The following is a 13670-nucleotide window of genomic DNA, read 5'->3' on the forward strand; positions in this document are numbered from 1 at the left end:
CACACACATGGCACTGCTGCAAGCCTTACATTCAAATCTCACAGCAAGCACCTTGTCTCTTGTAGGACAAGGTTGCACATAACAGATGGGGATGGGCGTTCCTACATGTGCTTACCCCCATGAAGACACACTGCTTGCCATCAATAGTACAGCCATGGCTGATGATGTAGCCAGCAGCATGGCTGAAACCAACAAATATAACAGGATGCTCAGATTTTATCCTTCTCATATGACACTTCCCCATATCTTCCAAGTTGCTGATGGTGTAAGCCAGCACCTCTCATGTTCCTCATGTCACCTCACCATATCCCTTTCCCCTTCCAAGTACCCAAGAACTGCAACCTGGCCAAGCAATGGAGGATGAGAAAGTGGTGGAAGAGCAGCAAGACACTGATGAAGAATTTACTCTGTCATTTGTTCTTACACTCACAGCCACTAGCTGCTTGCAGTCACTGTCAAGGAGGACAGACAAGCCAGGCATCCATCACCTTGGACTTTGCGCAAAGTTTGGAACCCATTCTTTGAAGCGTGGAAGTGGTGGCCAATTCCAGGAGAACACTTGCAGATCCAACCATGATGCAATGAGCTGCAGTGAAAGCTCATACTTAAATAATACCAGCTCAGTTTGCTACTGCAAACTCAGACTGCTCTCATGCAAGCTCAGTTTATGGCTGTGCAGCCTCAGACTGCTGCCATCATATCTACAGATACCAACGTTCAAAAGGGACATGCAGGATGTAACAAGGATCCAATAATGTGCCCTCCAACACATTGTTTGGATTGCTCAGATGCCACCTTGGCAGAGTGGCAGTTGTATCGTGGAGCAGGAACTTGCTTTTCTCAGGATAAGAGATTTGTCCTCCAACACTGCCATTCCGTCATTGCCCTTGCTGTTGCCTGTCAGAGAACCGGCCCAGAGTGCTAGTGCCCATCGAGGTGGTGCAGTCTAGTATGGGGGCTACTAGGTTAGCTTGAAAGATCATCTGCAGTCTCCTCCACTGAAATTTAGCAGCCTTCCACTGCTGAATACAGAAGCCCTTCTGTATTCAGCAGAGCACATCAAGATTCCTGTTGGTCTGTTACATGTTGCATAACCTCACCTTTATGAAGGGACAACCCTTGCCACCAGTTATACGGTGAGTAGCTGAGGAGGAGGAGCAGCAGAAGCAGGAGGAAGGAAGGAGGCAATCAAAACATCCCCTTTCTGGTCAGGATTTCTGTAATCAACTTATCTTTTGTTTTGTCGTGCTGGTTCAAATGCAGCTAAGCACAGCAGACTTCTACAGAAGGATGTCATCATGACTGCTACCAGGACACAAGGCATAGACAAAGTTGGCATGTGGTGTCGGCAAGTGATGTTCATGTATTCAATCGCAGCTACACCATGGGGAAGACTACAATACATGCTCGCGCTACCACTTTCTCTCTGACAAGAAACCCTCTGACCCAGCAAACATACAAAGATTGCTTCACATTGCAGCCTTGATGATATTTTGAGAAGTAAAATGTTTAGGTTTGCTGAGAAATGACACTGCAATAGGTAGTCACTCCATAAGATTTTCTTCTTGCCAGTTAATAGCAATGCCTTTCACCAAGCCTGTTACAAGTTCTGTTTAGAGAAAGGCAAAACCTTTCAAGGATAATTAAAAAAGAACAAGCACAAAATGTAACCTTAAAAAATAATTATTGTCCAAATGCCCATGACTTACCATGCCACTGTGGGAATGTCGGAGTAGAATAGCATGACCATACAAAAGAGTTCTATGACCTCCTCCCTGAGAAGACTGCACATAAAGAGGGCAAACATCAGTTTCATAAATCAACTTGGCATACCTGACTAACATACCAGTGAAAAGAATTAAACCTATTATGGACTCTGCAACAAAACAGACTTTGTTTGTTACTGTGACTTCAAATAAGAGCTACTGTAATTGAATGACTGGATCCAAGTAATTGAACTTTTTAAAAAATCTCATGGCTTGATGGCTGGGATAAAGAATACGCTAAGCTGTCTGGAGAAATCTACACGTTGGGCCGAAGGCAGATGGAAATGGAAGAGACTTCTAGCGAGCTGGTTTCTCTCAGTGCTATTGTTGACTGTATACATAAATTAAATGTATCCAAAGCTACCCCATGGCCTTGAAATGCTAATGTATACAAAGCTGCCAACCGGAGGGAGGGCATGTTTCACACTGTTAAAGCAAAGAAATCTCATATCAATCAAAATTCCAACATACATAGTTTTTACTAAGAGGAAACAACTCAAAAGCTGCTTATCGGTTCTTATTCATGGCCTATTTGAGAGTTATTAATATCATGACTGTCTAAAAAGAACCGCTTTGATCTATGTATCAAAGGAACTCTGTCTTTGGGAGTCCATAAGAGCTGTGAGACAATGGTTGAGTTTTTAGTTACAATTGGCTCCGCAGTGAGATTTTGATTCATGCACAGCCTGGTCACCATCATCTGGAACTCAGTTAGCGATCTACTTCACATTCTGCCCAACAAGTCTAGGTGGCTTGATCACCCTGGGGACAGTGGGGCCCAGTTTGAGCCTTACTGGGAAAAGCGTGCAGTATGTTCACACCTGAAAACAAAGGCAAGAGCAGCTGAGCTGAATGTGGACAGACTTTCAGCTTTTGGACAGAAAAGAGAGAGAGTGAAAAAAGAGAGAGAGAAAGAGAAAAAGAGAAAAGTAGAGAGAACAAAAGACAGACACACAGAAAGAGAGAGAAAGAGAGAGAGAAAGACGAAGAGAGAGGGGGAGAAAGAGAGAGAGAAAGAAAGAACAAGAGAGAGAAAGAGAACGAGAGAAAGAGAGAAAAAGAGAGAAAGAGAAAGAGAGACAGAGAAAGAAAGAGAGAGAGAGCACTCAGGAAGACAAAGGACTGCAGATGGTGTAATCAGAGAGGAGGCTGCGAGTTCCCTGTGAGCTACCCAGTAGAATGCAGGAGAAAGGATAGTCTAGGGTTGAAGAAACACATCCCATGGTAATCTAAAAGACTCTGGAATATTTTCCCTGGCCAGGCCAGGCCAGGAGGAGAAATCACCAGAGAAATCAGGCCAGGAGGAGAAATCACCTTATTGCTGGTAGTCAGCTTGGAAATTCTCTGGAAACTGAAGGAAGCGCCTTTTGGCGGTCACTCGATGTTACAACTAGGCAAAACAGGGAGACAAGAACCCATTGAAAACTGGGGAATGGCTGTGGACTCTTTCCCTTAAGATTGTAACCCTGTAGACAGTGTGCCGTAATGTATATATGTGGCGTGGGGTTATGGGTCATGTTAAAGCATGACTAAGTGTAGTTTAGAGTAGTTTAGCGTATCAGTTGCTTACGAGGTAAGTAGTCAATGTTACTTTTAGTTAGTTTGTTACAGTGAAAGTATTAACATTTCAGATCTTTTAAACTGGTCACTGGGAATTCAAATCTCTTGTTAAAGTTATCAATCTCTGTGGGGACTGTAGCAGCCTGAACACAATAGCTTTACAGGGTGGTAATTTCTATCTGAAAGTAGACCGAGAATCAGTGGTGTACAGCCCACATAGGCCTCTGCCATCTTAATGAAAGGGTAATTGTTAGTCCATGGCACGCTATTCCATTTGTGTCAGTCATTATAATACAATTTTCAGTTCTTGGAAGTTGCAAGAGTCTGTTTCTGTACGCAAGAGTAAAGAGTGTAGGGAGAAAGCTTGGTTTTTGCATGCAGCCATCATAATTACATTTGAAGTGAATCTGTTTAACAGTCAATGTGTTTCATACTCCTAATGCACTGAAATAAATATCCATCCAGTTCATGTAGTACAACATGGACACAGTCTGAGGACATGCTGGGTTAATCGTGGTGTAAGTTTAAAATTAATTATCCTACCCCAATTTACAAACCATAATTCATAACATTACTCAAGTTATAGGAATGAGAGGTTTAAAAACACAGAAAAAAGGATGAAACTAAACTAAACATGAATCAAACCCAAAAGAATCTTAAAACATAATTAAAAGTAAAATGAAGCAGCCAAATAATCAATTTTTTTTGAATCATTAGAGGTCAGTAGAGAACCTGAATCTATTAAATCTGTGCCTTCAGCTCAATAAATAGTTCAACCTGTGCCCTTTTAATCAATCATCCTCTAAATTTATTCAGAAAGGCAAAACCTGTCGTGAAAATAATTCCTCCATTTCCATTTCTAAAATGTTACTTTTTCCTTATATATTTACATTATAGAACTCAACACATCAATAAGAAAGGCAGCAGTGATATGCAGAAAGATAAATATTCCAATTATGGAGATCTCATGCTGAGATTCAGCAATGTGGATGTGGTGGTACATCTGCTGAATATGACATTTTAGTTTTAAAACAGTGCACCTGGATTTTGACCAGAGCACGCCATAAACAGGAGGCACTATTCAATATGAGGGATAGAAATTATAGATTACCTACCTTTGATAGGGTCTTCCTCAATCTTCAATTGATGTTCAAGCCAAATATACATTAAGATATTGCCTGCAACCCACCAAGCCAAATTACCCAGGGACTCTCCCTTTCAAGAAACTCCCTTCACAAATTATTAGTGAATGAAAATTAATATCCTACCATACATGGAGTTTGAACACTGGAAGAATAAAAGATTATAGCAAAATTCAAACATATTCAGACTGTTCCTGCAGTCATGGAGAAAACAACAGTCACATATACATGAGGGATAAAGTGGGTTGGTTGTATTTTCATGTAAAATTACTTAACATTAACTAGTACTAGTTCTCCGTTAACTATGAAAACGCTCAGCAATCTGCCAAGTAGACATGAATTCTGCTGGTGCTCATAGCCTCCCTGATCTCAGCAATTTTTGCCCACAGAGAAACAGAAGCAAAGGAGTGCTCAGAAGTGTAATAAAAATGGCCTCAAAGTTACATCTATAGGCAAGCATAGATTGGCTAAGTTAAAATAGGGTCCATGTTGTAGTAACTCTTTCGAGTTATCAACAGATCGCATGTAACTCTTTCGAGTACATTCACAGTTCTTGGTTTCCGGGAGTGGGACATGAACCCACAACCTTCTGATTCAAAGGCGAGGGTGCTATGAACTGAGCCACAGCTGACACATCGTCCATGTTGTAGTACATGGATCTAATTATACAGAAATCAAATAGGGAATTGTCAGGATTATGGAAACTCTTTCGAGTTATCAACAGTCACAGATTGCATCTCTTTCGAGTACAATCACAGTTCTTGGTTTCCGGGAGTGGGACATGAACCCACAACCCTCTGATTCAAAGGCGAGGGTGCTGGGAAATCAGTAAAGAATGTAGCTTATTGCCTTCACCTGGACCTCATTGGGATCAATGTCCTGGTAAATCGTATAATTAGGGCTGCAGAGAGGGCTTTAAACTAAAGGGGGGGGAATGCAGGGGCGGGTGGATAAGGGAAGTTTTCATGTCAGGAAATATTTGGAAAGTAAAAGACAAAGGTCAAGGGAATAGTGCAGGGCAGTGATAAGGGTAATCAAAGCCAGAGTGTCTCAGGGAGGGAAAGAGCATGCAAACATAAGAATGTACCAGCAAATAAGGTCAGAGTAGAGAAAGTGGTAAAAAAAAAACAACATTCATAACAAGATAGCTGAATTGATAGCACAAATAGAAATGTATGATATGATATGATATATGATATGATAGCCATTACAAAGACATAGGGCTGGATTTTACATGCCCCCTGCCATATGTGTTTTCGGGGGGCTGGGGTGCACATAAAATCAGTCAGGTGGCACACCCACCACCTTCGTGCCCACCCTCCAGCTTATCCCCATGATACACTAGGTGGGCAGGAGCCAAAATTGGCAGCCCGCACTCCATATGTAAATCAATAAAGGTCAATTAGGCTTATTAGCAAGCCTACTGAGCTGAATAATATGCTGCCCACACCATAATATGGCGGGCAGTCAGAGAGGAGTTGGTAGACAGATTTTCATGACCTGCATGAACAAAGGCAGGAAGGAATGGGAGGCACCTCATTCAGGGGTGTCCTGTGCGCCTTGGGGGCACCACCCTCAAGATACCAACTCCCTTCCTTCCACAGTGTCTGCCTAACAGAAACGGGCCCCTCACACCCTTTTCCCCCTTCCCTGGGCTCTAGGACCTCTCCCCACCCTAAAACTCCAGGACTTAACTTCTCAGGACAGCCATGTTTTTCTTTAGCAGTCCCCTTTTCTCCCTGCAGTCCCACGGCACCCACTACTGAGCTCTGGCACTGCCAGCCAATCAGGTTGGTCAGCAGCTCCGGAGGACGAGACTGCCTCCTGGGTGAAGGGTGGATGTTCCACTGTTAGCCAGTTTAGCCGCCTGCAGCGTGTCATGACTGTGAGGCAGGCTTGCACAGAGCATGTCAACTTCTGGCCGACTTTCCTTCTGGGGAGGCAAGCAGCCCACACCCCCGCCATAAAATTCTGCCCAAGGGTGCAAAGTGACCGTGGCAGAGACCTGAATACTCAGGGGAATTTGAGATTTAAGGAGGACAGGAAGAAAGGAGTAGGAAGTGGGGTTGCTCTGTTAATAAAAAATGAGATCAGTACAGTTGTGAGAAATAATCTTGGTTCCGAGGGTCAAATTGTAGCATTACTTCGGATGAAGATAAATTACAAAGGAAAGAAGTCACTGATTGGAGTGAGTTATATAGGCCCCCCTACATTAGCTACACTGTAGGGCAGAGTATAAATTGATAAATAATGGAGATATGTATGAAAGGTACTGCAATAATCATGAGAGATTTTAATCTTCACATAGGTTAGATGAATCAAATTGGCAAAGGCAGCTTGGAGGTTGAACTCATAGGCTGGATTCTTCAGTCCGCCCGTGGCTGCATCCATCACAGGCCAGACAGAAAATTCAGAGAGACAGCAAAAGTCCATAGACTTGGGCGGGAATTTCCAGTCCCGCCCAACCATAGAGTATATTGGACACAGTTTCTTAGAACAATACTTTCCTACCTATCTTGATTCCAGAAAGCAAGTTGTCAAGAGGAGGTAAAGAGTCTACAAAGGGATATAGATAGGTTCAGTGAGTTGGCAAAAAATTTGGCAGATAGAGTATAATGTGGGAAAATGTGAACTTGTTCACTTTGGCAGGAAGAATAGAAAAGTAGTATAACATTTAAATGGAGAGAGACTATAGAATGCTATAGTACAGAGGGGCCTGGGTGTCCTTGAATATGAATCACAAAAAATTAGTATGCAGGTGATTAAGGCGGCAAATGGAATGTTGGCATTTATTTCCAGGGGAATGGGATATAAATGTAGGGAAGTTTTACTGCAGCTGTATAGGGCCTTGGTGAGACCACAGCTAGAGTACTATGTGTAGTTTTGGCCTCCTTATTTGAAAAAGGATATAAGTGCATTAGAAGCAGTTCAGAGAAGGTTGACTCGACATACTCCTGGGTTGAAGAGCTTATCTTATGAAGAAAGGTTGAACAGGTTGGGCCTATACCCATTGAAATTTAGAAGAATGAGATGTGATCTTATTGAAACATAAAAGATTGAACATAAAAGAGGGGACTTGATATGATGGATTCTGGGAAAATATTTCCTCTAGTGGGGGAGGCTAGAACTAGGGGACAGAGTTTAAGAAAAAGAGATCTCCCTGTTAAGACAGGGACGAGGGGGATTTTTTTCGCTGAGGGTGGGTAGTCTGTGGAATTCTCTTTCCCCAGAAAGCAGTGGAGGCTGGGCCAGTCAATTTATTCAATTACTGACCTCATTGTAAAGAATCCTCTGGGTAAGGGTGATCATAACATGATAAATTTCACAATTAGTTTGAGGTTAAGAAATTTGGGTCTGAAACTAGTGTCTTAAACTTAAATAAAGGCAATTAAGGCAAGAAATACATGTCAGTTAGTCTAACATCTGTCATTGGCAAAATGCTGAATCCATTATTAAGGAGGTAGTAGCAGGACATTTAGAAAATCATAATGCAATCAGGGTTCATCATGGTTTTGTGAAAGAGAAAAATATGAGTTCTTTGAGGATGCAACAAACAGGGTGGATAAACGGGTACCAGTTAGATGTACTGTATTTGGATTTCCAAAAGGCATTTGATAAGCTGTCACATAAAAGATTACTGCAAACAATAAGAGCTTGTGGTGTTGGGGGTGATATATTGGCATGGATAGAGGATTGGTTAGCTAACAGGAAACAGAGAATCAGGATAATTGAGTTCTGTTGAAGGGTCATGTGGACTCAAAACGTCAACTCTTTTCTTCTCCGCCGATGCTGCCAGACCTGCTGAGTTTTTCCAGGTAATTCTGTTTTTGAATCAGGATAATTGGTCATTTTCAAGTTGGCAAACTAACTAGTGGAGTTCCACAGATGTTGGTGCCTCAACTAATTACGATCTATAATAATGACTTGGATGAAGAAACCAACTGCATTGTAGCCAAATTTGCTGACAATACAGAGATAGATAGGAAAGCAAGTTGGGAATAGGATACAAAGAGTCTGCAAAGGGATATAGGTAGGTTAAGTGAAATGAGTGGGCAAAAATTTGGCAGAGTATAATGTGGGAAAATGTGAAGTTGTCCACTTTGGCAGAAAGAATTGAAAAGCAGAATATTATTTAAATGGAGAGAGACTACAGAAGGCTGCAGTACAAAGGGATCTGGGGGTACTTGCACATGAATCAGAAAAAGTTGGTATGCAGGTGAATAAGAAGGCAAATGAAATGTTGAAGTTGATTGCAAGGGGGAAGGAGTATAAAGTAGGAATCTTGCTACAACTATACAGGGCATTGGTGAGGCCACATCTGGAGTACTTTGTACCTTTCTAGTCTCTTTATCTAAGGAGGGATATACCTGCATTTGAAATAGTTCAGAAAAGGTTCACTAGGCTGATTCCTCGGATGAAGGGGTCATCTTATGAGGAAAGATTGAGCAGGTGGGGCCTATAGGTTAATGAAAGATGACCTTAAGGTTGACGGGATTTGACAGGGTAGATGCTGAGAGGATGGTTCCACTCATGGGGGGGATCTAGAACTAGAGGGAACAGTAGTCTCCCATGTAAGACTGAGATCTGGAAAATTTCTTTTTCCTCAGAGGGTCGTTAGTCTATGGAATTCTGTTCCCCAGAGAGCAACAGAGGCTGGGTCATTGAATATATTCAAGGCTGCATTAGAATTTTTGATCGACAAGCAAGTCAAAGGTTATGGGGGACAGGCGGGAAAGTAGAGTTAAGGCACAATCAGATCAGCCATGAATGGCAGAGCAGGCTCAATGGGCCAAATGACCTGCTCCTTTTCCTTATGATCTTCAAATAATTTTGTACCATTCAATTACAAATAATGTGAATCTTTCTAGTAGTAAGATGAATTTTGTAAGATAGCATTGGCTCTTGGCATGCTATTTGATCTGTAACTGGATACACAGGGATAGATTTTCGAAGGATTCAGTTTGAACAGTCTTACAAACAGAATAGCATTGTTTTTATGAATGTATACTAGTGGACAGCATACCTGCAATTTCTAATATGCACGGCACCAACCCTGCCATACCCACCACCTCCCCACAACCCCTTTAGGTTATAAATTCAGCCCTACAATATAAAAGACTAGTTTATAATCTGGAATCTGAATAGAGACATTTTTACGTTGGGCCCCTTCAGTAGGGATGTCAGGAAAGCGATATTCCTGTGATAATCTCTAATACTCACACTGCTAAAACAAACTCTGTATCCCAATAACAGAATTATAAACCTATAAAATTGGTGGCAGTGGTGAGGGGGGAGGAGGTAAGCAGCCAGAGGAGGGTGGCATTCAGCGGGCTCCCCCTTCCCGATCTCGATTAGGCACTGAGCCTTTCAACGAGGAACCACCACCCCCCACCCCTCGAGCCGCAAGCAAATATGCCAGGGTTTGCTTGTCGTGCTCCCGACATGGCGAGTCCTGCACAGTGGTGGAATGGAGCCCTTAAGTGGCTGTTAACTGGCCACTTAAGGGCCTCAACTGGCAGTCGGGGCAGGAAAGCCACCCACAAGCCTTCCCACCACGGACATAATTGGGGTGGAGGCAGCAAGGCGGTGAGGTCCCTACCTGCCACTCTCCCACCTGATTAAATGCTCCTCCACCACCAACCTCGCCACAGAGGAGGGCACAAGATTCTGCCCAAAACCTTTAAAACACATAGTGGGTGAAATTCGACTTTAGCGGTATTGCAAACTGGCCACCTATTTTAAACATCACCCAATTTTCTCTCTCATTTTCTTTACAAGGAAAGAAAGTGAACTAGATTGTATGGGATGTCAATTACTTATCAGCCATTTGTGCTACTACCAAAGCCCAACTTCATTACCTGAAACTGCTGACTTTATTGCTAATAAAGTTATAAATGGGTATATTTATTCAAATTTTAGTGACAACTAGCATAGTAATTTCTGGTTTTTGTGGTTAGATTTTGTCCCCAGTGTGTTCCAACGAAAGGTCATTGACCTGAAACATTAACCCTGCTTCTCTCTCCAAAGATGCTGCCTGACCTGCTGAGTATTTCCAGAGTATTTTGCTTTTGTCCTATTAATGTTTATTTCTGTATAGCATTCAGTAACATATGAATCCACTGGTTTTGGCCTTATGTTTCTGTGGGAATTATGATAAAAAGTTATACAACAATAAAAAGTCATCTTAAAAAGGGAAAGTATTATTCATTTAGTACATGAATAGGCTTAAGAGTTGTATCTGTTCTGAATGTAATTTCTCACCACATTTATGCCCTTCAAAATGTTCATACTATTTTTTGCAAATTTTCAAATCAGATTTGCAAAGAACCAAAGCGGTAACTGCCCATAAGTGATCTACGGTGAATGTGAACAGCTGTAAAATGGTTTCAAAATCTAAAGAGAATACAGTTTTAATTACTGATTTCAATTATGAACTATGATAAAATAATAATACAAACCACCTACCTGATTAACAATGCAAACACCTCTAGTTTACAATAATGGTGTTATCAGATCATAATAACAACCATTTCACATTTAATCAATGTTATTTTAACTTTAGTAATCTCTATTAGCTAAGTAACCCTTTAGCTACCAGGTAAAATGTTATAAAATCACCACAAAACAAATAAACAGAAATACAGTACACACCAGGTAAAACCAGATAGTTTATTCATATCCTCTACTGGCCAGCTTACCTACATCTCAGTGTAAACATTTCTATACTTCTCCTGCAAAATACATAATTTCTATTTTAGAAAGGGAGGGCAGCCATAAAAGGTCTTGCATTTATCTGCAGTTATGGTATGTGCCTTTAAGTGTAATGGCATGAAGTCATACAATGCACTTAAAGTTGGCTTCTACCAGCAGCTGCTTTTATGTGGTGTGTACTGTATTTGGCTTGCTAAAGGGTTGTAACACTGGGAGGAAAATTGGCCCTGTTCAGCCAAATACAGTGTTGTCTAAACTGTGGCAATTTCTCTTTCGTGTTTGAATAGTGAGAAAAGAAAATGGTCTAAAAAAATTACTGCAATTCAGTTGAAAAAAGTAGAAAAAAAGTGTGTTCATAATATAGTGTGAATGTGCTTTTAACTTCCAAAAATCAACAGTTAATTTCTAGAAGTTCAGTAATAAACTTCAACAGTATCTAAATGTCAAAGTAATTGAGGGTATAAATTTATCAAAGGAGGGAATTCATTTTATAGGTTTTATTATTCTCTTATCTACATTTAGAAAGTTTCGATTAGCATGGTCGCTTTTTTCCATGATCAAGCAGATGTGGTGTTAAAGAGGAACATCATTTGTGGGGAACAGAAGTATTTTCAATGTACAATTGCAAACGATGGAGAAATCAGGTTTGAAAGAAGACAAACTTAAAATGTGTAGATCTATAGCTTGAGGCCAGAAAATATAATTGAGATAGCTATTACATATGATATTCTAGCTATTGGCCAATATTGCTACAGAATGGATATGTGGGTAATTTATGATTAATTATTCACGTTGCTTTCTTGATCAAAATGTCATAGATATGACTGCTTTACTCTTGGGTGCCCTCATGAAAGAACAGCTGAAAAATCAAGACATTGATCACGAAAGAAAAAACAATGCATGAGAAAGGATAATTAGTATTGGGTTCACCAGCTATAGAGGCAGCCACTAATTCAATACAATTATGTAGGCTCTTGGTGAGGTTGTACTGGAGGACTGTTAACAGGTTTGGTTGCCTTCCCCATGGAAGAATAAACTCACCTTAGAGAGATTGTGCAACAAAGGTACACTAGATTGATTCCTGGGATGAAAGGGTTGTCCAATGAGGAGAGATTGAGTAGAATACACCTAGAATGGACTGTCGAAGAATGAGATGCAACCTCATTAGGAAAATGCAAATTCTTGGGGGGGTTAATAGAGTAGATGCTGAAAGGAAGTTTTTCCTGGCTTGAGTGTCTAGAATTGGGTTCATAGGCTCAGGTAAGGGGTCAGCCATTTATACTGAGGTGAGCAAATTTCTTCAGAGGGTTATGAATCTTTTGAATTCTCTACCTTAGAGGATCTTGGATTTTTAATCATTGATTCTATTCAAGACTGAGATCGTTAGAGTTTTGGGCACTAAGAATCAAGGGAAATGGGGATAGGATGGAGCCGAGATAGAAGATCAGCCATGATCTTACTGAATGGTGGAACAGGTTTAAGGAGCTCCTATTTCTTACGTTCTTATGTAATGTAATGTATCACATTGAAAGTCTATGTTTTGAAGAAGAGATAATTATAAACTCAACCTCATTCTTTCAAGAGGAATTCTGAGTATAATTATACACTCATTTGCGGCAATTGTTTCAGTGTAGTCACTGGTGAAGTTACAAACAGGCTTGGTAGCAGCCATGATTGAACAGACTATTGTCTACATGGTTAAGTACCAGAGGGCTAATGATGCAGACAATGAGTTTCATCTTCAAGAACAGAGAGATATGGGAGAAGAAAATGCAACATCAAAATTTAGGAGCAAAAGTAAATAAAAATCCCAACATTTCATCCTTGGAAAGAGAAGTTTATGGTTGTTCAAATCAAAACAATCCCCTGAGCTGAGGATACCTGTTCAAATATCGTATAGTTTTGTAGCAGGTAGGAAAATGTGCAAACAAAAACTGAACTGTTGACACATGTTTGAACACTGGGAGCACCACTCAGGAGTCAGGTCCAGGTCCTGAACAGGTGTAAATCTCAACAGCAGCTAAGTGAACAAGAATCTGCTAAACATTGTTGTAATAATATCTCCTCTCAGGCAGAAAATGTAGCAAAATACCTTTGTTGTGGATAGTACTGTACACTGAATTTACTTTCCCCACAAAGTGATATTCCTCTTTAATGTCTTTACAACATCTTGTGAAAGTGTGAAGAAATGTATTGGAGCATAAGATATAGTGCTAGCCCAGATAATTTCACCTTCTTTCCCAACCTCTGTAAAGCACAATTTGCTTTTTCAAGTGGTATTTTTCTTGAGGTGTTAGGAAAGATGAAAATGTAATGAAATGAACTGAAAACTAGAGACAAAATCTGAATGTAAACACAAGTCAAGATAATTATGATTAAAAAAGAAACAAATACATTAAGAAATTGTTCTTTGTACCTCTTGAGCAGAACTACAAACATAGTAGTTTGAAGTAAATCAGTTTTTCTGTGAAATACCATGTGCTTATTTAAC

The 13670-nt window shown here is 40.7% G+C and overlaps 1 protein-coding gene across 1 annotated transcript in view; it reads right to left on the reverse strand.

The window, feature by feature from the left end:
- LOC144671280 (ryanodine receptor 1-like) overlaps positions 1–13670 on the reverse strand; it is a 473493-nt gene that overhangs the window by 394935 nt on the left and 64888 nt on the right. Inside the window, exon 4 of the mRNA XM_078533089.1 lies at positions 1710–1784. Coding sequence (XP_078389215.1) covers positions 1710–1784 — 75 coding nt within the window. The remainder of the gene's footprint in view (positions 1–1709; positions 1785–13670) is intronic.

This window comes from Cetorhinus maximus, chromosome 32, assembly GCF_964194155.1.
Source record: "Cetorhinus maximus chromosome 32, sCetMax3.hap1.1, whole genome shotgun sequence".
Lineage (NCBI taxonomy): Eukaryota > Metazoa > Chordata > Chondrichthyes > Lamniformes > Cetorhinidae > Cetorhinus > Cetorhinus maximus.